The 27217-nt window shown below is 43.0% G+C and overlaps 1 protein-coding gene across 2 annotated transcripts; it reads right to left on the bottom strand.

The window, feature by feature from the left end:
- Nucleotides 1-221: 221 nt before the first annotated feature.
- Nucleotides 222-23906, bottom strand: UNC93A (unc-93 homolog A). Of its 2 annotated transcripts, none has more exons than XM_077347564.1 (9): nt 23772-23906; nt 23313-23514; nt 22497-22678; nt 19759-19988; nt 17720-17854; nt 12279-12490; nt 9205-9340; nt 6960-7091; nt 222-2696 (listed from the first exon to the last, which is right to left on the bottom strand). In XM_077347564.1, exons 2-9 carry the CDS (start codon nt 23415-23417, stop codon nt 2437-2439), a joined length of 1392 nt encoding a protein of 463 aa, XP_077203679.1. In that variant the 5' UTR covers nt 23418-23514; nt 23772-23906; the 3' UTR covers nt 222-2436. The 2 variants fall into 2 exon arrangements, with proteins under 2 accessions (XP_077203679.1, XP_077203689.1); XM_077347574.1 differs by having other exon boundaries at nt 23614-23786.
- Between the last annotated feature and the right edge of the window lie 3311 nt (nt 23907-27217).

The following is a 27217-nucleotide window of genomic DNA, read 5'->3' as shown; positions in this document are numbered from 1 at the left end:
CACCAGATTAGAAGCTGACACTCCTAACCACTGCACCAAACTTGGTCTCCCTCTTTGTTCGACAGTGACTAAATTCCTGGTGCTACATGGAATGTCACTCCAGTGCATCATTTGCACCTATGTCCTATTGCACAATTCCTTCATTTTTCCATATGTTTTTTTGGTGAACATACATTCCCCAAGTTTTGTTCCCTAGTATCTGCAGTGATATTGCAAAGATCTTGGGTATAGTAAAGAATCCTTTATTGGCAATTAAGAACAAAATATACAGAATAGACACAATGATTTAGTTATGGTACAACAGTGTTTCTCAGATTCATTAAGAACATAGAATTAATTCTAAAAACATTACCTAAAAATGCCACAATACAGGAAGTTCATGTAGAAACAGCTTTCAAACAGTCTATTAACAGTTGTTATTTCATTCAGTTTAAATTGGAAAGTGGATAATATATCATTAATCAGAAAGTGATAAGGGGAGAATTTGGGACAGACCAAAATAACTTGAGAAAGAAGATCTGTTACCTTGCAACCATAAAAATACAACTTTTCTGCTATAGTTAAACCTCCCTAAGAGAACATTAGAGGGGAATGAGTTTAGCTGAGCAAGCATAAATGCTTTCCTTTCTAGATAAGATTCTATGGTGACGAGATAAGCAGGGATAGTTTTAAATAGTGTGGTAATGTTCCACAGATGAGGAGAGCAAGATAAAGAAGAATGGGAAGATAGGGTTTGAAATTCAATATCCTCGAATCTCCTTACAATATATTTAGAGATATTTTTCTCCTCCAGGACCATCAAAGAATGAATATCTATGCCAACTGAGGAAAGTTTGTTAGACGGTTTGCACATCAAATTGAAGTTGTGTGGATCGTTGAATAGAGCAGCTAAAAGGTTATTAAACTTGAATCTTAAAGTAAAAGTAAAGCCAATATTTATAGGTTAGTACCCAGGCTCTCGTTTCAAGTCACTGTGGTTTTCTTTTGGGATATAGATCATGCCCCACCAAGTGCCCAACATGTTTTGGGTTGGCTCTGCAAGTAATGAGGGTATTTCTGCACATCAGTAAAAATACCGTTTTGTCAGCCGAATAGCTAAATGTTATCTCGCTTCCCGGCCATTCCTCACCTTTTCTGCTGTCTTGCCTTGTCTGCCACCATTTCATGCTTCTTACACTCCACATGTGATGCTCGAAATGGTGGAAAAGAGCAACGCGCCATATACGTGACTCTCTTCCGCCTGTCAATCAATCCAAACACCCAACCCCCTTCTTCCACATTCTATAATGGGGATTTTGGCATTCCCACATTTCCCAGGGCCTCGGGGGGTTGGTCCAAGGGGTTCATGTCTAGGGGCTCCCAAAGAGGGTGCCCTCATCCCTCCATTATATCCTATGGAACAGACTCTCCAACAAGGATTACTGTTGGGGTTGGTGCTTATTATATTTGTTCATGAATGATCAGGAATTGGTGCATGAGCAGTATAGTGGTCAAGTCTGCCAACTATACAGAATGATCCAGGATGGTTAAAACCAAGGCTGACTGCCAAGAGCCCCAGGATCAGGGAGAGTCCCCAAACACTAGAACTTGAGGGCACCCAGTGAAATTGATGGACAGCGGACAAAAGGAGGGATGATTTTTCTCAAAAACTGATTAGTATGTGGAATTCACTGCCAGAGGATACATTGATGGCTACAGGAGCAAATGACTTTAAAAGTCCATTAGTGCCAACTAGTCATATTAATGGAAGGGAATTTCCACATTCAAAGGCAGTAAACCTCTAAAACCAGGAATAGAATATAACATTGGGGAAAGTCCTGGGCCTCTATACTATGTTGTTGGTTCACCCGAATAACTGACTGGCCACAGCGTGAGACAGGATGGTGGACTGGATGGCCCACTGGTTTGTTCCAGCAGGAATTTTCTATAGTTGTTACATTCTGTTGTTCATAACTGAGTATTCACACTAAATATTACATCATATCACACAAGCCCATCTTCTGGAAAATATGGCATGCTACCCAGGAACCTTTTGTGGGGGAAAATAGTATTTGCTTCTAACATTTCTAATAAGAGAAGTGGTGTTTTTGCAAACTGTTTACTGCCTAGATATGTGCTAGTACAGAAAAAAGTTTATTGACTTTTTGCCACTAAAGATAAAACAAAAAAATATTCACATATTAATCACAATTTTGTCACAAGCAGCAAAAGGATTTTCTCTGCATGAGAGAAAGTATGTTTCAAAATCATACAGAAAGAGCAGCTTGTATTATTGCATCGGTTGTGAGATTGGCTCCTTTCTATTCTTCCTCATTACTGAGCCTTTAGAAAAGCTTTCCCTATAGTGCACGGCTCCTATTGACACCAATCCTATCACTGGTAGCCAAAGAAAATCCATGCACAAAATTGAGGTTAGTACAGGGACATCATTGAGCCTTACATCTTTGTTTCCTGAACATCTTGTGGGAATTTGATTGGCTCCTTATTGGGAGTGTTGGAAGTCTTGGATTCCAGGTGCTCAACTATTCCATATAAGACAATGGCCACCACCAGCACAGCCAAGATGATATACAGTTTGATGTAGACCTGTAAGAAAGTGCTGTAGCCAAAGGCGATGACAAATCCCAGTGATTCCCACAGGCGGTAATTAGCAAATGCTGCTTCCTTGTGCTTTTCAAATAAAACTCCATAAAGAGCTGCAAGAAAAGAAACACATGGCAAAGTATGATATTTGAGGCCCAAATCTTACACACTGATGCAATAAAATTCTTTCTTTGCAAGGTCATGCTGGCTAGTTGGTTTGGAAAATTGATGCTTAAATCTAATCTAATCCAATCTATCTACCTCTTCGAGTTTGGCTGCTTTGAGTCCTTGAATGGGCCTCTCACCAGGTAACTAGAAAGGACTTGGAACAGAATAATCTTGCTTGCTGGGTTTCTCTTTTAATTGTTTTCAGCTGGTGGGAGGGGTAGAAGAAACAGTATTAGATACCAGTAAAGGGCTGACTGTTTTGAGCCAAGAGTTTAGTAATTCTGGCAGCAATCTGGAGTTCCATGTTATTGTTTTGTGGTACTTCAAGGGGAATGAGTGGTTACATTCTCTACTATAGAAGTATGTTCGGTTTTGCTATGCTTGAATTGCATGTCTGTAAAAAAAATAGTGTTTCCATAGGTTTCAAGTGCTCTTGGCAGCATTGCCTATGGACTTCTGTTATCCCAGGTGACTGAGGAGCACCTAACAATAGGAACACATCCCGTCTTCCAGAGAAACACATAAGTAGTGGAGTCACTAGATCTCCATTTAAAAAAATATTAATGAATACATTAAGTGCTGCTTATTTCCATTTCAGGTTCAGGCTGCCTCATTCAAGCGTTTTGTGGAATAGCAAATTATGGAGAATTGAATCATGATTTTGTGCTGCTGCAGCCTAACTCTGTTCCCATTACTGGCAACTGGGGATGGTCTGTCTCTCGTTGACTGGAACCTCCCATTCCTTCAACACTCTAGGAGCCTGAATATCTTTGTGCTTCCCTTCCGAGCTTGTAGCAAGCCATGCAGGCAGCTGAATCACACAGCAAGGGGATGCCCCATGAAGGCAAGTCAAGTGGTCTTGATCCTCAGAGATTATTGTTATAGGCAAGTTTACCACTGGAGATATGCAGCACCATGTGGGCGATCTGTTTGTATGGATGGATTATCACAGACCAAATCATCACCTCAGATATTTCAACGAAATTTGTCCACATGTTCTGCTGCCATAAGTTCCACTTGTCAGTGCAAGCAGAATACTCAGGTATGGTGAAAAATGATTATATGCACCCATGAATCATATGTAGGTTGTTAGCCTGTGAAAACATAGGCTGTTGACATAAAGTATCCTTTGAGGTGCAATAGTTAATATAGATTCAAGTGCATAGTCATGTTGGTCTGAAGTAGCATAACAAAGTTTGAGTCCAATGGCACCTTTCAGACCAATTTATTCAAGGCGTAAGCATGCACATGAAAGCTGACACCTTGAATAAATCTTTGTTGGTATTAAAGCTGCCACTGGACACAAATTTAATAGTTTCTCTCTCTCTCTGTCTGTCTGTCTGTCTCTCTCTTTATTTCTCAGATGTATATGCTGCCCTTCCCTGAGGGCTCAAGTTGGCTCACAATATACAAAGGCTGGGTAGTTTCTCTAGATGATCTACGGCCCCCTACACCTTTTTTATTTAGTGCCATCAGTAATGTTAGTAATTAGAAATGGCACATGGCGGCTGAAAGGACATCTTGTCTAATTCGCAGATTGTTCAGGCTACATTAATATCTTCAAAGAGAAATGCTACATAATAGAATTGTTTTCTCACCTGATCAATTTGATTCCATGCTGCTAATTAATTCTAATTAATTAAATTTGTATGCCTCCGCATACAAATTTATATTTATACCACTAAGTTTGAGTCTAGTGGCACCTTTAAGACCACCAAAGTTTTATTTGGGTGTGAGCTTTCATGTGCAGGCACACTTCTTCAGACAATGAAATTAAATTACTAGACTACATATATAATGAGAGATTAATCAGAAGTAAATAAATAAATAGCATCATGAAAATATCCAGCAAATATGCAGTATATGAAGATGTTTAGTTGATTCAAGAACCTTGTTATTGTTATTGTTATTGTTATTGTTATTGTTGTTGTTGTTGTTGTTGTTGTTGTTGTTGTTGTTATTATACTTGGCACCCTCGAGACAGGCTTGTGGCAGGTTACAATTGTCCACAATTAAAAACCCTAATATAACCCCATAAAAAATAAAAATAACAATACATAGATCAAGAAACATGGCGGTAAAAATCCACTACACCCCACCCCCCATAAACATCATCCAATAGGGAAATGGTGAGAGGGGAGCCATAACCCCCACCGTAGGTAACCCTGGCATACCACTGCTTGGCACCAGGGGAGCCCAATCTGATCTTCTACTCAGACCTCAACCATAGACCTGGCGAAAGAGCTCTGTTTTGCAGGCCTTGTAGAAAGCTCCCGCAGGGCCCACAGCTCCTCCAGGAACTCATTCCACCAGGTAGGGGCCAGGACAAAAAAATGCCCCGACCCTAGATGAATAACAGCTAGAATAACAAACTGAGTTTATGAGATCACTTCATGAATAAAACTTTGTTGGTCTTAAAAGAGTCAAAACTTTGTTCCACTATTTCAGCTACCCAATCAGAATCTAATTATACAATTGTGAGGATTATAACACATCATTCCTATATGGTCTTCATAGGAGCAACATTTAGATAGAATCCAAAGGTATTAGACAGTTTTAATACAACATATTTTGGAATACCAACATCTGTATGCGCAAACACTAGAAATGAAAAAAAAATAGAAATCAGACTGATCAATGCATTCCGCCTTATATACTCTAGGAGGAGCTCTTGATCAATATTAGATTGTATTTCCCTAAAAGAATTATTCAACAGTGGTGCTTAATATTAAGTATCTCTTTAGAGTTTAATGGTACAAATTAAAGGCTGAGTAAGATTTTAGGAAGGAAAGTAGTTGTCTACCTGAACTGTTTACACAAATTGACTCAGTCCAGTTTCTCAAGCCTCACTGATTGCATAATCCAAAAGTAACTAGAAATTTACTCATCAAATAGAATACAATCATGACTGCTGGATATAATTTAATATTTCTTTAAAATCCCACAACATTTCTGTGCCAAGAAGAGTTTTATAAATAACAAATGATAACACTGAAGAGTCGATTTCTGCAGTTTATATGTATCAGACAATACAAATTGAGCACTTTTATATTTGCATGCATTTTTCTGTTTTATTGAACCTATTTTCGAATGCCAGTGCTGTTGAGACCACTATTTTCTTCCTCTCTTCCTCCACCAACTAAATTTTGGAACATTTTTTCCCTGATCTTTCTGGCTTCAGAATTGTTCATGCCCTTCTAAGATGGATGGAAACTGTAATTCTCAGACTGGTGGATTTTGAGTTCTGTATTTGCCTGCCACACAGCCCTAGCAGGTCAGAGTGCCAAAGGAATATTTCTTAGCATGCCATTGAATATGTAATACTTGGCTCAGTCCTGTTGTCATGAGAGACTTGGTGACTGTTACCACTATGTTCCAGGGAGTGAGAGAGAAAGTATGTAAGATGATCCTTATTAATGGGGCAACCTCTGTTGGCAACTATGGGCAAACTGTGATTTTTCACACACTACTAGACAGAGCAATGACATTTGTTCTGCAAATTAACTTAGCATTGTTCCATCTCAGAGAACGTATCCCTTAATACTGACTGGTAGTATTTAATTTTGTATTTGTGTATGTATCATCTAGATCTGAAGGAAAAACTCAAACCCAGATTGTGTTTTAAGAAATCAGAGGAAACATCTGATCATTAGGAACTATTTAAAATGTTTATTATCCAAGCTGTAGCAAAAGAAAATGAATAAACAAATAAGCACATGTTGATAATATTGCATGATAAAAATGTATAAGATTAAATTGTTCTAAAAGTTTTTCCTTCAGATCTAGATGATACATGCACAAATACAAAATTAAATACTACCAGTCAGTATTAAGGGAATAATGCTGGTAGTATTTTCCTTCATCAATCATGAAAACAAGTCTGTTAGAATACATCACGGAACTTACAAGATATCCAGACCTTGCTGATAAGCTCTTATTCGGTTCCGAACAGTTTGTTACTTGAAGACCACGATTGTAAGCTTCTCTCAGTATTATCAGCATGATCAATATTTTTATTTTATTGGCTATATTTGGCTGTGCTTTTAGAGCAATATTCTCTAATTTTGTTGGTTTTATCTACAAGGATTTTGTATCATACTATTTAAGGTTCAGACTTCCAAAATTGAGTGCCTGGTTATATTCTAAACAGACCTACATGACTGGGTTGTCCCCTCCCAGTGAGGATGAATCTCCTGATAAGGACTTACCATTGGTTTGTGTCTGCCAGACAGCATCAGAAATACCCCAAAGAGCAGGTATTATGAAGAATACAGCAGGATTTTCTAGGCGAGGTTTCCAGAGCAGTAGTGTTATTATACAGGCAAGATGGATAATTGCCGCTGTTGGAATAGGAAATATCAAGAGAATAAATGTCATTTATAAGGTGGCCATTTTATGGCAGAAGACTTGGATCACTGAATCAGACCAAGGACCATACAGGCTATTGCTCTGTTTTCAATAGAGGCCACTGGAAGCAGAAATCCTATCTTTATCCTGCCATTCCACTTCTTTCCAACCAAAGGAGCTTTCCTCCAACTTGAGGGGCTCTTAGATTGGAGGAAGGCTCCTTGGAGGATGGTTTGATCCATTCCAGGATAAGTCCAACTATGGGTTGCTTGGCCATGAAGAAGATCTCCATCTCCTGTTGCTTGTTCCCAGTACTAGGTATTGTGAAATAAAGCCTAAATTCATAGAAGGGCCATTAAGCTGTTATGGTTAATAGCCACTGATAGACTTCTCCTTCATGAATTTGCCCCATTGTATAGGAACTGTTTCATACAGACCAATCCTATCGTCGAGATGAATATTTTCTGCTGTGATGCATTTAAATTTAACAGCAGGCCAAGAGGCCCTCATTAACAAGCCCTCCACCACAACCCTTTGCCCAGGGCCCTCTCTCCTTACCTGCTGCTGGCTCCAGGCACTGGGATGCGTCTGAGAGTAAAGAGGCTAGAGTCCAGACATGGAGGGCAGGAGCTGCAGGGGCAGGGCTAATCAGAGTGCAGTCAACTTTGCTGGCTGCACCCTGAATGGCCCTATTCCAACTTGGACAGCCAGACATGTCCCACTCCCCAGGCTGTTTCACAAATATATAGGGGAACCATGGATAAGGATTAGATGCGAAGTGCAGGAGGTTCAAAGAGAAGGAAATCCAATAGAAAAATAGCTACAGACCCAATAGATATGATCTGACAAGTACTTCCCCAAAGGCTGCCCTCCTTGCCCACCTGCATGAAACAGCTTGGATCAGGAGCTTGGAACAGGCTTTCTCAACCAGGGTTTTGTGAAACCCTGGGGTTTCTTGACAGCCCTGGAAGGGTTTCTTGAATGGGTGGGAGTTAATTAATTTTAATATATATACACAGTCCTGTCAACTCACCCACCCCTCCGAAAATAGTCAGTGATGGGCCTGGAGGAGGTGGGGAGGGGCCCCATGTGGGCATGTACACAACTATGCTTCCCAACCATATTCTGCACCATCACAGCACTTCTGGGGGTTTCTTGAAGCCTGAAGAATGTTTCAGGGTTTTCTCAATGGCAAAGTTAAGAAAGGCTGGCTTAGCAAGTGCACAGAGACCTATTAGCAGCCATTGTTGAACATTCCACTATAAGGATCATGTAGCAAAAGGATTTGTGGCTGAATAAGAGAACTTCAGTACAGTGAGAAGACTCATCCAGGAATGAAAATCCAATAATTTATTTCAACCTCAGATAGGTTTGCAGTTGAGAATTTAATCAAAGGCACTAACAAGTTAAAAGTGAGAGGAATGCCTCTTCCCACAAAGGTACTCAGCATCTCTTTCGTGTTTATTGAGCTGCTGAGTATTAAGAGACAGCTGTTGAATTCTGAAGCTCCAGAGGCCTACTTATGAAGTGGTATAAGCCACGTTATGGAAGGCGTTTAAATCTTACTGAAGGGTATAGTAGTCTCACAAGAGATTTTTTCCCCTAGTTGGCCATATAAACTGCTCTACGGTCAGTTACCACCACCAAGGTGGGCAGGTAAGTATATGGCATAGTGCTTCCTAGCTTCAGAAGCACTTCAATTCCATGTCTCTGTGTGAGATGCCAATGGACAGATGGAGAGAAGGGGATACTCATTCTCTCCAAGGCAACTCCAGTAGGGCTTCTTGGGATGCAATGCCAGGATTCACGTGTTGTACAATTTCCCCAGGAACCTTATCTGCCTTCAGAAACACAGTTTGTTAATTAGTAATATTTCCAGTGGTTTCCATTATGTTTGGACTTCTGAGGCTCTGTTATAAATGAATATATCAATAGACCTATTCCGGTATTCCAGATAACCACAGCTGCTTCTTTTCTAGCTCCACAATAGCAAATGCTTTGTCTTTCAGCTGATCTTCTTTGTTAAAATAATGGCCCATGTTACCCCTAAGGATGAGCATGCCTAATTTGTAAGAGATGCTTCGTTCTCAGTTAGCTTTTACATACCCAGGGCAAATAGAGCTTTTCTGCCTGTGAACTGGGAAATCTTCCCGAAGAGCATGGAGAACAGTGAATTGGTAGCTGAGAAACAGATCATCACATAGCCAACAAATTTTATCCCAAGGACACAGGTCACATAGGACTAGAACGAAGAAAAAGAGACAGGCAAAGTATTATTATTCATGATGATGGCGACTTTGATTCTCTCCTTTGAGGCTAAAAATGTACTGAGGAGTGACTATTCAGATGAAGTAAATTGGGATCAATAAACCACAGTTCTGTATGTTGCCAGAGAGCCTGGATTTAATGTGTGTCTGCTGGGCTGCAGTGGATCTGAGGCAGGGGCCTGGATCTTTCCTGCACATGTTATCTAATGCAAAAGCTGCTGAAGACCTGGGGAAGCTTGCTATTGATCTGCTTCATTTGAGCAGTGACAAGAGTGTGGCTAAGTATCACGTGGTTCTTTTTCTGAGTTTTGAAATAATGTATTTCAAGTTTAGAGTGAGACTATTATTTATATATTAGATTTTTTTTTACCAGCCACTCCCAGCAAGCTAGAGACTGAAACATTAGTGCCAAACTGTTGCTGAGAAATGAACTGCACCACGATGACAGAAAAGCATGTTAGGTCTGTTTGCATGCTCAGTTATCCCAAACTAACTGCCCCTGAACATACATCAGGTCTCACTTTGTTGCCCGGGCTAGCCAATGCCACTCTTCCTTGGCGTGCTTCTTCAGGCATACAGAATGCCCTCCCCTTGCACTTGTACCTGATACCCCTTCATTGGATGTGCTCTGGTGCCAGGCTCCATTTTAGAAACAAACAAACAAACCTTCAGCTGGTTTATAATTGCTTGGTATATATATATTTATTTTTACCATTTGTTGTTTTTCTTTTGGCTGCATTATGATTTTAATTGGTTGCTGTTTATTTTTAGTAACTACTGTGCTGGTGCAACTCATGGTTTAAGTATACTTTTCATGTTTAGCTGCTTTGGGTGGTTTTTGTATTTGACAATTCCATTGCCTTAACTGGAATATATTGTTGGGAGCTACTCAAGACACCTCTGGTGATATGCAACGTAATTAAATAATGCACTTTAATTAGTTCTCTAAAAATTCAAAAGGGAGTCCAGAAATTACCATTCAGGATGTGCATCTCATGTGACTTTTAAAGCAATGATAGTCACTCAGAGGTTTGGGAGCCACTTGTGTCTTTTTGATGTGTCACCTGTGGTTCTTCTGGGCACCCTTCCCCATATTACAGTGGGCAAGGCCCCATAGGGCTTGTAGTGTACAAGTGGTTTTCACCTTGAAACAGCTGCTAGTGGTGGGACAGGAAGATGAGCCAGCATCTCTCCTCCCTGAGCTGGGGGCATTGTGCCAGAGGTGGAAATAAGTGCCCATCTTCTCCAACAGTCCCTTACCCTTCTCTGCAAACTCTGAAGTCTCAACCCTGCATGTGGGCAGATGCAGAAGGAGACCAAATATAACATGGCAGCCACCCTTGAAAAGAGGAAACTGGCCACAGTGGGTGGTGGTGGTGGTGATTGCGGTTTTACCCCCCTTTCTCTGAGAGCCAGCTTAGTGTAGTGGTTAGGAGCAGCAACTTCTAAACTGGAGAGGTGGGTTTGATTCCCTGCTCCTCTTCCATATGCAACCAGCTGGATGACATTGAGCTCTCCACAGCACTAATAAAGCTGTTCTGATTGAGCATCAATATCAGGGCTGTCTCAGCCTCACCCACCTCATAGGGTCTGTTGTGGGGAGAGGGAAAGAAATATGTGTGGAAGGTCAATAGCTCTAGTGTTTGTGGTTAGATAATGATGTCTGTGCAAGCAAAGATATTGTATCAGCAGTTAGGGAGTGAATGTCTTTCACTTCTTTATTTTCTGATTTTTCTATAAATGTGTGAGTTTCCCTCAGGTTATAAATGCCCCATCCAAATTGTTGGTTGTGTTACGCATGGCAGGATCCCTGCCTTATGCCTTGGCACACTGTACTCCTTAACCAATAGCGCAGCGCGACAGTCTAGACTTGGGAGCAAGCTAGACACAGGACAGACCAAGTCACTCTGGCAAGGCCATGTCAGAGTAGACTCCATCTTAAGAACCAGGACAAGCCCAGGCTTGTTCTCAGCTACAGGTTTGGAAATCCAGGTGCCTCCATGCCCTACTCTCGACCCCCCCCATTGTATTTCTAAGTGAGTGGACTGGCTTCCTCCTGTTTGCCTAAGGGCTCCTAGGAAAATCCTTTGTCTTGCAACATTTTTCACACTTGGCCCCTCTGCCAGGGGATATCTCCTCCCCACATCCTGCCAGCTAGACCTGATGGCTCTCTTCCTCAGAGCCATTAATACCTTTATCCAAATCCATTTACGGCCATCACCCTCACTTGGCCAGGCATTGTCCTAATCTCTGGGGACCCTGGAAACTTCCAGCACATGCTTACCTGAGCCTTGTCACGTAGCCCCCTTCCCAAAATCCTATAAAAACTGTGGCTTCACACAGACACTCTGAGTGTCTTTCAACCTGGGACCTCCAACGCTGGTTCGTGCTTCTTCCTCTGACCCACCACTCCTCGGACAGGTAACTATCAAGCCTTCCACTCTTCCTCCCCCTTCTCTATATGACTACTTGTATGTGTGTTAGCTATTTGTGTGTCCTTTTGTTATTTTCCTTTCAATAAAAGCTTATATTACTATTTTACCATTTAAATCTGTGTTTGCCTTGAGTTCCTATGGGTGTAATCAACCCTGGTATATATAGGCATTTCGATCCATAAACGCTAAGTTACCCCCCTCTCGCTGCATTTGGGCTAATCTTCCCCACAAGCTCAAAGATACGTGTTTTTAGGACACGTGTTCAGCAATTGGGGTAACAGTTGACCCCTGTTTGTGGATTCCCAGAATGTGGAAGAGGCGTACAGTCAATTCAAGAATTAAAAAGCAGTATCTCAGTTTAACAGAGAGTACCCTGAACCCCTAATGAGCATATATTGAATGTACTGGATAACTCGGGTTGTTGTGATAACAGTGAAAATGATGGAAAGAAAAACAGAAGTTTCACTAGGATTCCTACCTTGGTATAGTCACCAGCAAGGAATCCCTGTTCAAATCCACTGTACATGGTCAATGGAATCAAGAGACACTGGCGCACATCTTTAAGATGCCGGAGTGTTGCCAAGAATGTGGAACAGAACGATGGATTTTCCTCTTTTTTGTTCTCTTCTTCATTGGCTGAAATCTGATCCAGAAACACAATGACCAGGAACACAGATAATACGCCACTACCTGCAGAGTCAAAGGATAGTTGCAATAATAATATCAGAACTGGAATATAACAGAACAGTCATTTATTATAATCAAATTTCAGTGGTGGGTCAGATCATGTGATCAATATGTGTTCTTAAAAGAATCAAGACTGGGGGGAGGGGGAAGGATATAATATATATAATATAATCTCACATATAATCTCTGCCTTAAGCCTAAATCTTCAGGACACTTGCCACACACCATTCTCTTCAGATGTGGTCTTTGTATTATGACAGCTGGAAAAACCAGCTGTGTGCTTGCATAAGGAAAACTTCTTACCCTTTCGGGTCAGGGCAAGGTTGCACATATGCCATTATGAAAGCCCTACCTTTTAAACAACACAAAACTATGCATTTTGAGTCTCTGTCTTCAGATTTAGTGACAGTCTTCTACAAAATTTATGTGATGAAAATTACACTAGGCTTCATTACAATTGATATGTATTGTGGATATAAAAGGTAAAGGTAAAGGTATCTCCTGTGCAAGCACTGGGTCATGTCTGACCCTTGGGGTGATGCCCTATAGGTTAATTCAATAGAATTCATGTAGCTGAACTTGTGCTGGGACTTGGCTCCTTGGTCCTCAATTGCGATTCGCTAGAATATTTCAAGCAGCCAATAAGCAAAGGCTGTGTTAACAATTAATAGTGTGTCTAAGGGGGTGTGGCCTGAAGCAGTAGGATATGTATATGAAGTATATGTGTGTTTTCCCTGTTGCTGTTCAGTTCAATCTTCCTGATTGTTAATAAAAGATTCTCTTTGTGCCAGAGCTGAAGTGTCTGTGTCCTGACTGAACGCATAGATCTAATAACAATAAAGGAGAGCAGCTCCACAGGCCAACCCCCTCTGTATAATCTTTAGCAGATATTAACATTCACAAATATTCAATAGTTATTGAATTCCATTCTCAATTTTTCAGTGAGAAATTCTACATTCAAAATTTATTTTAACATTTTGCAAGCGATTATCACTACAAGATTTGACATCCAGAGGAGCTTCTACCTGGACTATCTCCCCAAACGAAGCTAGGAGCAAGGAAAAAGGGACCATGGGAGTTTGAGGGATGGGAATATATTGTAACTGAAATTTCTTCTTCTTTTCTGTATATCTTTATAAAAATAAAAATTCTTTTAAAAAAACCCCAAAGATTTGACATCTTGCCTTTAGCTCCACAATGCCATGAAAATTGCAAGGTGATCCAAGGACAGTGGTTCTCAACCTTCCTAATGCTGCGACCCTTTCTTCATGTGGTGACCCCAACCATTAAATTATGCAAGTGTTCTTTCACAGAAATTAAATTGAAACTGACCAATGGCGTGAAGATCCATTGTTCATGATTGTATATAAATTGTTTTTTTCTGGGGTTTCTCAGTTCTGCCTCTTGTCCCACCATGCTGATCTCGCTATTTTCTGCTGCTCCAGACAGATGAATGTGGCAGAGGAGGAGGTGCTTGAGTTGTGGCTGGCAGTGGCCGAGCTGAGCTGGGCCTGTGGGGAGGCGGCGCTGGAGCAGGATGTGTTGAACAATGAGCGGAAGCACCTGGAGAGCTTGACTGTGTTTCTACCTAGAGCCCAAGGCTGGCGAGCTGTGCCAGCACCTGGAGCACCTGGTGGGAGCCTGCACCATGCTGGAATGCGGGCACCTACAGGAGAAGCAGCAACAGTGGCAGTACCCCCCCCCCCACCAGCCAAGCTGCTCACCCTACTGCGACTCCTGTGAAAGGGGTCCTGACCCCCAGGTTGAGAACCACTGTCCTAGAACATCCCACATGCAGTCTAACCTAACTCACAGGATTGTTGTGAAGATAAATGGGTAGTGCCTCTAAGAGGCTATTCCAGTAAGCCTCAGAGCAAGCAGGAGGGGAGGAGGGACTCAATGCTTCTCTTCTCAGTCTCCTTGCTAGCAGCCTGCAGGAGCCCAGAGCTCTAGAAACAGTCACCTGCAATACAGCTACTGTTAATAAAGAGGCTTTCAGCCAAACGGAACTGTTTGTTCCACCACACAATATTACCTCGTGCTCCTTGGAGGGTAAGTGGAATCAAAAATGTACTGTGTAGGCAAAAAGCAGACAAGTTAGCATACTCAGATAGTTTTGATTCAAGAAATTTAATTTAATTATAACTGTATGATATTTTCCAAACACCGCAACATTACATGTCAAGTATCAAATATTGTGATAGAGGGTAGCCGTGTTGGTCCGCTGTGGAAGATTTGAGTCCCAGAGCACCTTAGAGACCAACAAGAATTTGGGGGTATGAGATTTCAAGAGTCAAAGCTCTCTGAAAAAGGGAGCTTTGAATTCTAAACAGCTCATATCTCCAAAATCTTGTAGGTGTCTGTACTACTGGATTTAAATCCAGCTGTTAAATATTAATAATATTATATGTCAGTGAACAAACCCTGGCAGATATGATATAGTTTTCAAACCAGCAGGGAATCCTGGAAGGTTTCTCAATAAGCTTCCACACTATATGATTTCCTTGTTACTTTACGTCCTCTACAGTGAGCAACCACTGGGAAATATGGGGCATCAACTATAGCAGAGGCCATAAGGGATGATTGTGAAGCCCAGAAGCAGGCTATATGCACTGAGTATGCACTTAAGCAACCTATGCTCTGTGAAAGACACACCAATAGGGGAAGTATCCCTTGAATGCTGCTCCAGTACTACGCATAGTGATTAGTACTGTCAAATGCAAAATATTATTGCACTAGTAAAAAAAGCCCATTTTATCCTTCAATAAAATGGGCGCTAGCGAGCGCTGGGCGGGGAAGCCTTTGGAGGGCGAAGGCTTACCGGGGCCGGACTCTGCGCAGGCAGGCGTTGCCGATGTTGTGGCCGATGTTGTGGGGCATTGTCGTGGCCTCTCTTGGGGGCTGGGAGAAGGCCGCAGGGCAGGCGGGCAGTCCTCCCGGGGCGTGGAAGAGGCTTGAGCGTCCTCCCGGGGCGTGAAGGGGCTCGGCGCTGCCGCGGCTCGGGAAGGCTGGTATGGGGGTGGGAGAAGGGCGGGCGGTCATCCGGGCAGCTTACCAGAGCTGCTGGCGAGGTGCCCCATGTTGGAGACGCCGCAGCGGGGACGCAGGCCGGCTGGGGCTGGTGGGCGAGGGTCGGGGTGATGGCGAGTGCCAGCAGGCATGCGCGGGAGTCCGCGCATGGGCATCTCAGTCCGGCGCCATGGTGGAGGTGGCGCAGGGCGTGCTGGGTAGGCGAGGCGCGGCCTACGCAAGGGGAGAAAAGGGGCAGGGAAGCGGAGGACGGCATCAATGTGAGTTGGGTCGCGGGCAAAGAAAGCGTGGATGCGAAACCCGGGGGGGCTGGGGAGGGGTCTCGGGGAAGGAGGGGGGCAGGAGTCGCAGAGGGGCCGCGCTACTCACCTGAAGGCGTGGTAGATGAACGGCCAGCCGCGCGGTCTCTCCAGCATGTTGTAAAAGCATTTCTTCAGGCGCCGGTAGCGCTTGTGCGACGGCGACCGGGCCCCGGAGCCCCCCGGCGGCACGGGCAGGGGCGTCCTGAGCAACAAACTGCAGCCCGGGCTGCGCCTCGAGGGAGAGAGGCGCGAGCGGTCCCCGCCGGGCGTCCCGGCCATGGCGGGGCAGAGTTGGCAGCTGGGCGAAGGCGCGCTCACGGCATGGAGCAGGGCCGGCGGCAGAGGCGCTCAGGCCGGCATGGGGGAGGCGCCACAGCTGTCGAGGCGGGCAGTCCGAGGAGCGAGCCTGGCCCTGCCGGAGCGGCTTCAGCCCATGCGGGCGGGCGGAGGGAGGGAGCCTCGCGCCTCTGGCGGAGTCAGGCTGCCAGGCAGGGAGCCCCCGGCAGCCGCGCTCCGCGCGACTGCCAGGGGTTCTCCCAGGCGGCGGCCTGACGCGGCGAGAGGCGCTTCGCGCCTCTCGCCACGCCAGGCCGCCGGGCAGGGAGCTCCCGGCAGCCGCGCTCCGCGCGACTGCCGGGAGCTCCCTCAGGCGGTGGCCTGACGCGGTGAGAGGCGCTTTGCGCCTCTCGCCGCGTCAGTCCGGGAGCAACTGCGAGCCGCGCTGTGCGCGGCTCACAGTTCCTGGGGCTGGGAATCGGAGGGACCAATCGGCAGGCGCTTTGCGCCTGCCGATTGGTCCCTCCGATTGTCTGTCATGAGGAAGGGTCCAATCTGGACCCTTCCTCATCCCGGACTCATCCCGCCCCAGGACCCCTTACTGTTTTATTTAGTCCGTGGCGCCCGCGGCGCCACGGGCGGTTTACAGATGTTACTGCTCAGATGCTATCAAAAGGAATTTTCAGATACCAAATACTGAAATCAAATGTCATTCAGTGTCAAACATAGCTGTCTGTCAGCATCATACTTCACAATGGAGAACTCTGATAAGGTTTTGTTTGGGGTGTGTGTGCAATTTTATCTCTATCTTCTTGAATGTTTCTGAGGTTATCATGTCAATAAATGTTCCTCAAATTCTTCTCCTGTGATTTGCATGCTGTAAATGATGAGGCAGGAGGAATGGCATTATATGGACTTCAATAATTTATAGTTTATGGTATTTTATTGATTTTCATGTATTTTAATTTAATTTTTATTATATCTTACAGGCCTTTTATTTTTATGGAGTCATAATTGCTTTGAGGGTTTTGACCTGAAGAGTCTATAAATAAACTAACTTAAATACTGAGAAAACTGTAAACGAAATTCTGTTCCAGGAAACTGGGTCCGATCTTGGAAAGGAGTAGAATGCAGCATAACTGGTCACACTACATAGCTAACCAACACAATATCATTCTGCGCACATTGGATGACACACTTTCAATGTGCTTTTGCAGCTGGATTTCCCTGCCTGCCTGAAACAAGAAGATCTGTTTCTTATGAGCACTAATATGCACAGAATGAGTTAGAGTAGTCAGAGGCAGACATTTCTTGTAATCTCTTTGGCAGATATTTTATCTATGCTTCTTTTTGATATCCTTTGTCAATACTCATACAATATGCCATGTTAAAAATGTTTTTAATTTGTAAAATGGGGAAAGTAGGTTAAGTAAATGAATCCTGTTATTTTAAGGACCATTAAAATACATTTACGCCTGCATTTTTCAGACTGTGAGAGTGTGGCTAAACCTGCTGTGTTTGTGAGAATAGAGTAGCATATCAAAGCTTATTCAGTGAAACAATTGTAAATTTCATTTCTATGCCCTGTCCCGTATATCACGTAAGAGAACCAGAGGCCATCTACCAGTATAAATTCCAAGCAGTGTGTAGATTAAGGTTTGACTTGTTCCATTCGAAGCTCCACTGTCATTCCCAACTGAATTTCCCATGCAGTCATATGCGCCACAGCATGCCAATTCTGCTTCTGAGGGGTTGGTATCTGCAAGTCCATTAACAAACCAAAGCAAAAAAAGAACTGCGGGTCAGAATGCAGGTCAAAACTGAGGCAGTAAGAGATAACCAGCTGATCAGGCTTTTCAAATGAATTCCTAATGATTCAGAGGGTCAATTCCTCCTAGATAGGTCAGAGAATAATGCTATCTGCCATGGTATGCATACTAGCATTGTGAGTTGCTACTGCATAAAAGAATACTAGCTGTTTCCCAAACCGTGCCCTTTTGCATTGTTTCCATCTCCCTTTGGAACTCAAACAAACATAATACTTGATGCTATCACTTTAGGATAGCTACGGGAGTTTTTGAAGCAGTTCCTAGAAGTAACCTTTAATCTGGTCAGTCTGTTGAATTTTATCCGTGACCAGCATGACACTGGCTCCTGCGGCATTTAATCCTAATCTGCCTCTGAGGAGAGACTACTTTTATTGTTACCTGTGGATTTACTTTTAAACAGCATACTCTTTCTGACCTGAGTTAATAATCCTGAACTGAATATGACACAACTATGAAAAAAAGTACAGAATTACATACATCTCTCTCTTTGGCATTGTTAGATGGCAGCTGATTAATGGAGATTCCATAGGGTTTTCTGGCAATGATCCTTTCAGAGGCGGTTTGCCACTACCTGATTTGGCATAATCACCCTGGACTTCTTTGGTGGTTCCCCCTCCTAATACTGGCCAGGGCCAATACTGCTTAGCTTCTGAGATCTAACAAGATTGGGGTAGCCAAGTAAGGGCAAAATATGGTGGTGATAGACAGTACTGCCAAGTCACAGCCAATTCATGGTGACCCCATAAGGTTTTCATGACAAGAGATGTTCAGAGGTGGTTTGCCACTGCTGGCCTGTTTGTAGCAATCTTGGATTTCTTCGGTAGTCTCCTGTCCAAATACTGACCAGAGCTGATTCTGCTTCATTTTCAAGATATGATAACATGGAGCTCGCTGACCTGCCCAAACCAGGGTATACATCTCTAGAGTAAATCATTTCAAAACTAATTTTTCTTAGAGCTGATCTATAATATTGTCACAATAACTCATACAATGGGAGGAACCCCCCCTTCCCCATTCACACCCCAGTGTTACTGTGAGTGCAGGGCCTTGGGTTGCAAAAGCACTAGGTCAAGGCTAATGAACAGCAATGACATTGATTGAGGTTGACTGGTTCCCTCAGCAAGGCACTTATAAAACCATTTTGCAGACTACTTATGTTTATACCCCATCTGTCTTTCATTATGGAGTGCACAAGGAAGCTTATGTAGGACTCCTAGAAGGCCTGTTGTTCAGGCACTGATCAGACCTGAGACTTTTACAAGGTTACTGCTGCAGGCATGTTCAGACTACACCTGGGATCACATTTAAGTACACATTGTGGCAACATGGTATTCTTATAGCTACTGCCATTTTTTAAAAAAAATAGCTATGATAGGGGAAAGGTGCCTGTCTGCAACTTATACTTATGCTTTCTTCCTCTTTCCAACTGTGGTTGTATTCAGCCAAGAAAACAGCTCCAATGTTCTCTTGTCATTAAAGGGAACAGAGCTTTCCCTTGCCTGATGGATTGGGAAAGGACCATGACATTTTAGCTTTTGTATCCATTACAACTTGCTGATAGGCTTTGTTCTTTAAGAAACTGTGATTTTCTTCTAAAATGAACTAAGGACTGAGCAAAAGATATAGTCATCACATCACATGATATGGCTGTATTAAAAAAACAGTGTTTCATTTTCTCTCTGCTTGTTATCCATGAAACTGATTCTGTAACATTCTCCTTGACACTATTTTCTGTTTTTTCAGGGTAATAATTGGGAGGCAGTGGGTGATTTGCTGTTGTTTGTAGCATACCCAAGACTTAAAGGAAAAAGACATGGAAGAAAGATATATTTACCTCTGTTAGAAGATTGGCTAAGCACTAAAGAAGATATAAGATTTCCCCAGACTCCAGAAGACTGGAATATCAGAAAGAAGATTCCAAAATACTGGTTGATAACATCTTTTCCTATTTTCCCTGCTTTCTGGGCATATGAGTTACCAGCAATGGTGAGATATGTGCATTTAGCAGACCAGAGAGGGGCTCCTCCCAGACCCAAGATCAGAGACGTTGGAATCAGTGTATACCTGCCAAAAACACATTATTTAGTTATTGCTTTTAAGCACTAACTCACAGTGTAAAACCAGCCAAAGACAGTTAATTATAATACTACATTGTAAATACTGAGTCATACAAATAATGTGAAAGTCAACTTAGTAATAGTCTAGGACAGGGGTAGTTAACTTGCGGTCCTCCAGATGTCCATGGCCTACAATTCCCATGAGCCCCTGCCAGCATTTGCTGGCAGGGGCTCATGGGAATTGTGGGCCATGGACATCTGGAGGACCACAAGTTGACTACCTGGTCTAGTCTGTCATGGAAGTTCACAGAGTGAACATGTGCCAGAGTCTCTCTCTCTCTCCCTCTCTCATTCTCAATCTAACCTACCTGCTGTTGTGATGATAAAATGGGGGATGGGAGAACAATGTTTGGTCCCTTCTGAGGTAAAAAGCAAGGTAAAAAATAAAGACCTAAAATAATGGCGAGAGCAGAGGGAGACCCAGGTTCAGATTCCTGCTTGGTCAAGAAACTTACAAGGTGGCTTACTGTGGGTCAGTTCTTCTTAGCCTTAACACACTTCATACAGTTGCTGTGAGAATGAAATGCAAAATGGAAGGACTACATCTGGATTACGAGTGGGATAAATATGTGATAAATGAATAATCAATGGATTATCTATCATTCTGCATCCCTGTGATAATGTGTTTTCATTACAGAGACCCAACTCATCTTTTTGTGTGTGTGTCTTTAGTGCACTTGGATAGAAACAAAAGTTCTGGGATAACAGAACCTTCCCCCCCATACCTCACTCTTTCAGGTATAAATATACTTAAGCATCAGGCTGCATTTACTGGCTTCCACATAGCTTAACAGGGCTCAGGGCTTTGTTCACTAAAGGAAGAGAACCTTCTGATCACCAAGACTACAAAACCGGGGGCTGTACATGAGCCTAACTTAAATAAAATTCTCGGCAGTATCTGTTTATTTGGCTTCACATTCTTGGCCAGATGCTTATCAAAAACTCTGGATGTGCTTAGCTGTTGTGTTCCAGTGAGAGCTCATAGAATAGAAATGTAGAGGAGAGACAGAAGTACAGAAAAGAGCACAGGTCAGAGAAGTTGGGGTTGATGCTGACCTCTGTTACATGTCTTAATCTAAGAGAGTAGATTGAAAACTGAGATCTGAAGACCTTTCAATTATGAGGACAGCTATGAGCTAAAGCAAATCTTTTATTTCTCATCACTTGTCACAGGCAAACTTAGAAGGATGTTCTTTATTCCTTACAACATCTTAATTCTTTGTTGTCAGGTAGAAGATTATCAGTCTTGAATCTCTAGAAAGAAGGTTGGAAGCCAAGAAATTAGGAAAGAAACACATAGAGTAGTTCAGGATGCTTCCACTCCCCTCTTACTTCATTTCAGAGGACAGAGGCTCCTGAACCAGGAGGCAACATGAAGCATTCATGTATCTTCCCTTCATAGAGGTTGCTGGACTGGAGGTGTCATACAAATGAATTCTCTCCAGGTTGTCGATGGCAAGAGTGGAGTCTGTCTTTTTTTGTGGGCTGATGTTCTGGAGGACCGCTAGCAGCTCAGGGTCAGCTGAGCTCAAGAATCACTGGCAGTGCTCCAGGGGCCACATGGCTCAGACCTGAGCAACAGCAGGGACGGCTGTAGGTTTATGCGATGTCTAGTCCCCCAACACTTTCCCCAGGATCCTTCCCCAACATTGCAACTGTCCAGGTTCTAGCCGAACAATGCTTGCAGCACTGCTAGCATCATAGGGGAACTTGGCTCTGCTTTCTCCCAGGAGATTTTAATATCCCAGTCTGCTCCAGAACAAAAGCATTCACTTAAGCTCCAACCATAAAAATAAGACATTAAGATATTCTAGACTCGCAAAATCATCAAAAAGTTGCATGAGCATTTAACCGAGCCGTCTTGTCCTTTTAGTATGAGTTTGACCAGTTTGATCTGCAGCTCATACCACAGCCAGTTCTGCAGTTGCTGGATAATGCACTTTCAATGAACTTTTGCAGTTGGGTTTTCCTTTGTGGAACAGGTTAATCTTCCAAAGTGCATGGAAAGTTTGTTATCCAAAGTGTGCCTAATGGGCCTAGGTGATGATCTGCAGCAAATACCAGCCCCATGCCATGAAAAACTTAAACAGTTCCTTTTGCCAAGGGAGATAAAGGGAGAAGAATTTCCTCCCCAGGTTAGCTGGCAACCCTAATGAGCACCCATGAAGCTGATTATACTGAATCAGACCACTGGTCCATCAGTTTCAGTATACTGGTAGTAGATATCCAGGGTGTCAGGGGTCCTTCACATCACGTGTTGACTGATGTTTTTAAGTGGTGGTGCTGAGAGTTGAATCTGAGACATTTGGTGTACAAAGCAGATGCTCTAGCACTGCGTCACAGCCCCTCAGATGGTAGTAGCCATATGTATGTTGATTAAGTTAACCATATTTTTCAACCACCCTCCTCCCCTCAAAGTCTACAGATTTCATAGGAAGCAGGCTATTGGTAATACCAGCTGGCTTTGAAGTTGCCCAAGGAGAATGTAATATAGCAGCACATGGAGCCGACAATGGTCCACTTGCATCCAAATTTCTTAATGAGGATTGGTGGGAGAAACATGGAGGACAGAATAAGACCTCCATAGACAACACTTAGAGAGGCAACACCCAGGCCTTGTTCAGAGTGAAGACTGCTCTGTAGAGACAAAAAATGCCACAGATGCAAACAACAAATGGTTAGAGGTTTTGACAAGGTGTTGGAGTGAAGGACAAGAAAGCATCTTCACTTATGCCCCTGCTTTCTGCCTTCATTTAGTACAGATCCTACTGCAAGAACCCAATCTTAGTTAAAACAGGAATTAAGCAGAGCCAGTCTGTTCACAGGAACATCTAGAAGCAATGGGGATGCACTCCTCCTGCATTTGTAAGGAGAGGTGTGTCCAATTCTGGGAGTCAAGCATCTAGGACAATGCAAGTGGAGGCATGTCATTTAGTGCCTTAGGGGTCTCTTTGTTATGAGAAAGGTGTTTTCTACGACAAAGACTTAAGCATTCTTTATGGAAAACAAGGAGCCCATGATCTTCCTTAACAGGCACTAAATATGAATTGGCTGGTCTTCCAAATTTCGCTAATAACGTGACATTTCTGCTTTCTACCTGGTGTTATCAGGAGTTTCTTGGGATATATTTCATTCATTTTCAGTTTTTCATCTTTTAATTTATACTGGAACTCCACATGCCTACTTCAGTGCTCTCATTCATTCAATATATCTTTCCTGAATGGACTCCTATCACCCTAGGGGAAGACGTACCATAATTAAGTCTTCTCACCTGTAAACTCTGGAGCCCTCCGTAAGCAGTAAACAGCAACAAGAATCCAAATGAGATAGCAAGGATATTCTTCAGATTCTTTTCCATTTTGGGATGAGACAACATTAAAGTCTAGCAGTTCAAGGTCTTCAGGGGATCATTCCATTGAAGAGCGTTCAAGGGAGTAGGTAAAAATAGCAGCCAGGCTCTAGTTTCACTTCGTCTGTAAAAGAAAAAGGTTGCATTAACTGTTCAGGTAACTGTCAATGAACTTTAGCTTTGGCAATGCTGAAAAATCCATAGATTCCTGTTACTGATTCACCTGTTAAGAAGCACTGGCAGGACTCCAGAGACAATATTTTTTGCATTAATATGTGCCCTCACACTCAGCTACGGATAGATTCAGGTGGGTAGCCATGTTGGTCTGAAACAGCATTTCATTGTATCGGAAGAAATGTGCCTGCACACAAAAGCTTATACCTTGAACAAAACTGTGTTGGTCTTGAAGGTGCCACTGGGTTCCAACTTTGTTTCACTCAGCTAGAGTCACTTGCGATGATGAAGCAAATTTTCCACATTGCCCTTATATAGCAGAACATGTTGCTCACATGGTAAAAGGCATGAAAGGAAGAATGCAACTCCAAGGAATGGATGGGATATAGTTACAGATAAGATTTAAAGGGTAAAGATCAAAAGGTCGCTCTGAAGGCTATGTGCCAGGGTTATTAACCAAGACTGCATAGTACTTTAATCATCTAGGATGTTTATGCGACAGGATAATAACAGGCTGCAACCACAGCAAATATGCTTCATGCAAAAGTAAGGCTAGTTCATGTAATCTTGCCCCTCAGTTAATTCTAGTTTTTAATCATAGAGTAGGAAGGGGCCATAAAGGCTATTTAGCCCCTGCTTAGTGGAGGATCTGTCTAACCACTGCCTAAAGACTGCCAGTGAGGGGAGCTCAGCACGTCCTTAGGCAGCCCATTCCACTGCTGAACTACTCTGAATGTGATTCCCCCCCCCCCCCCCCAATATCTAGCCGGTACCATTCTACACATAGTTTAAACCTATTACTGTGGGTCATACTCTCTGCTGCCAGCAGGGACTGCTTTCTGCCCTCCTGCAAGTGACAACCTTTCAGATACTTAAAGAGAGCAATCATATCCCGTCTCAGCCTCCTCTTCTCCAAGCTGAACATTCCTAAATCCCTCAGCCTTTCGTCAAAGGCCCCAGACCATCCTTGTTGCTCTCCTCTGCAGCGCCTCAATTTTGTCCATGTTCTCTTTGAAGTGAGGTCTTCAGAACTGTGCACAGTATTCCAGGTGCCAACGTGGCATACAATGTGACTATGACCTCTTGCAATGTTGATGTGATTCCTTTGTTGATACAGCCCAAGACTGCATTTGCCTTTTTACCACTACATCACACTGTCTGCTCATATTTAATTTACAGTCCACAAGTACTCCAAGATCCCATTTGCACACACTGCTACCCAGAAGTATATCTCTCATCCAGTATGCATGTTCCTCATTTCTGTGACCGAGATGTAGAATTCTGCACTTCTCCTTATTGAATTGCATCTTGTTTTCACTTGTACACTTTTCCAGGAAGTTCAGATCTCATTGAATTCTATCCCTATCTTCTGGGGTGTTCGCTACTTCTCCCAATTTGATGTCAACTGCAAACTTAATGAGGAGTCCCTCTGCACCCTTATCCAGATCATTGATAAGAATGCTGAAAGATACCGGATCCAGTACTGAGCCCATTGCTCACCTCCCTCCAATTTGGTGACAATTTATCAGTGCTGTGGTGAGCCCAAGGTCACCCTGCTGGCTGCATGTGGGGGAGTGCGGAATCAAACCCAGCTCGTCAGATTAGAAGTCTGCACTCCTAACCACTACACCAAACTGGCTCTAATCAATTCATATCCACCTAACCGTGCAAATATTCAGTCTGCAGACTTCCAGTTTACCCATCAGGACATCATAGGGAATCATGTCAAAGCCTTACTGAAATCCAAGTAAACAACATCCACTGAGTTTCCATGATATGGTCAAAGAGGGAAACCAGGTTGATCTGGCAGGACAATCTGTGCTTTTCTGGATCAATGAATTGTCCTCCAGATGTTTGCAGAATGCTCCCTTTAAAATCTGCTCCATTATCTTCCCCGTGACTGAGGTCAGACTTGCTGGCCCGTAGTTTCCTGGTCATCTCTCCTCCATTTTTGGAAGACTGGGATAACATTTGCTCTCTTCCAGTCTTCTTGCACCTCTCTAGTCCTCCAAGTGGTCCTAAAGATGATGGGAAAAGATTCTGCCGTCTCTCCAAGCCTGGCAGAGTTAAAGCTTAAAGAGCTTAAAGCTTGCCAATTGAAATCAAAAGGATTTTAAAGTCCTTAATTTTGACTGGACCATGGTCTAATATAATTCCTCTTTCTTTTGTTTACCATAAAGCCTATTTGTTCAAATGTTTATGGATATCTGAGTACTGAAATAAGAGGTATTTTCAATTTGAAGGGTTCCAATCTTGAAATATGTTTGCATTCATATACTTGTATTCCTCTGCATCTATTGATCTCAGGAAGAATACAAAGAAGAGGAAAAGGTTTGTAAAGAGTTGAGGGCCTATGGGAAAAAACAACAGGCGGTAGTACTTTCATCTACATTTCATAATTTTTGACCACAGTTTTTTGCAGACTCTTTCCCCCTCTGTAAATATGCACCTGCTAATTTACTACACCACTCCCATGCATCTTATAAAGGGCTTTTAGACAATTCTTGAAGCTGTACTGGATAGCCCAGCAAGCCGAATTTCATCAGAGTTTGGAAGCTAAGCAGGGGTGACCCTGGCTAGTATTGGGATGAGAAACCTCTACACAACTAGGGTCACATCATGGAAGCAGCCAGTGGCAAACCACCTCTGAACATCTTTTGCCTGGTTATCAGGCAATCCTAGGATCTCCTGGCTAAACTACACACATGTAGCAACTAACACCAAATGAATCCATGCAGGTTCAATAAACCGTTTAATGAGGGAATCTCCTAACAGGAGTGTGCCAGTTTTCAACAGAATAACAAACAAGTCCCAGTGAATTACCCATGTTTTGGTAAACATTGTCAGTGTATCATGAAACTCCTGCAAAATGAATATTTTTCATAAACAAACTGAAGATATTATCGCTATTCAGCCTGGGATCTTGGATATTTCCTATAAATGCCTATCTTGTACTGGATTGTTTATCTTTTTATAAATTTTGTTAAGTAATTGACCATATGTATGTGATTCTGTCCCTTTATGAATGTACTGTATGTAATTGACTGTCCCTTTACAAAATCTGTACAAGCATTTTGCTTTAAGAAACTGAGATATTCCTGCACTGTATGGACACGACTGCCTGTTTGCTTTGCATTTAAACTTTAAATAGTGATTGTAGTTTGAATGGCATGAGCAATTGCCACTGCACATTCCTGTAGATGGAAAGAACACACAGTGTTTGCTATTGTATCTCCTTTCATCCATTGGTAAGGATTGTAACTTCTTTTAGGGAGGAATTTAGTGTCATTTGTGATAGTTGCATATACATTATTAGGATAATTGAATCATAGAGTAGGTAGGAGCTTCCAGGGTCATTTAGACCAACCCCTGCAACTACCTGCCCTGATGATGCCCCCCCCACCCCCCCCCAAAAAGCAGAATCCCTGGCCAGTATAGCCTGGAAGAAATTAATCTCCTGATCCCAAAGTGACAATTGGATTTTCTCTGGGCATGCAAGAAAGGGCCACACAATCCCTTCCGCCCACCCACTCACAATCTGCCTAGTTCACAGAATCAGCATTTCTGTTAGATGGCTATCTAGCCTCTGCTTAAAAATGTCCAAAAAAGTAGAACCCACCACCTCATGAGAAAGCCTGTTCCACTGAAGAACC

Source organism: Paroedura picta, chromosome 1 (assembly GCF_049243985.1).
Source record: "Paroedura picta isolate Pp20150507F chromosome 1, Ppicta_v3.0, whole genome shotgun sequence".
NCBI classification, from domain to species: Eukaryota; Metazoa; Chordata; class Lepidosauria; order Squamata; family Gekkonidae; genus Paroedura; species Paroedura picta.
The sequence above is the reverse complement of the archived record's forward strand: the minus strand, read 5'-3'. Positions and strand labels throughout refer to the sequence as shown.

Coding starts and splice junctions, on each gene's coding strand:
- UNC93A (XM_077347564.1), bottom strand. CDS start 23,417: ATGTTGTCTCATCCCAAAATGGAAAAGAATCTGAAGAATATCCTTGCT. Junction 22,679..23,312: donor GAGGGCTCCAGAGTTTACAG/GTGAGAAGACTT, acceptor TTGTCTCTACAG/AGCAGTCTTCACTCTGAACA. Junction 12,491..17,719: donor ACTGCTTGGAATTTATACTG/GTAGATGGCCTC, acceptor TTGACTCTGCAG/GTAGTGGCGTATTATCTGTG.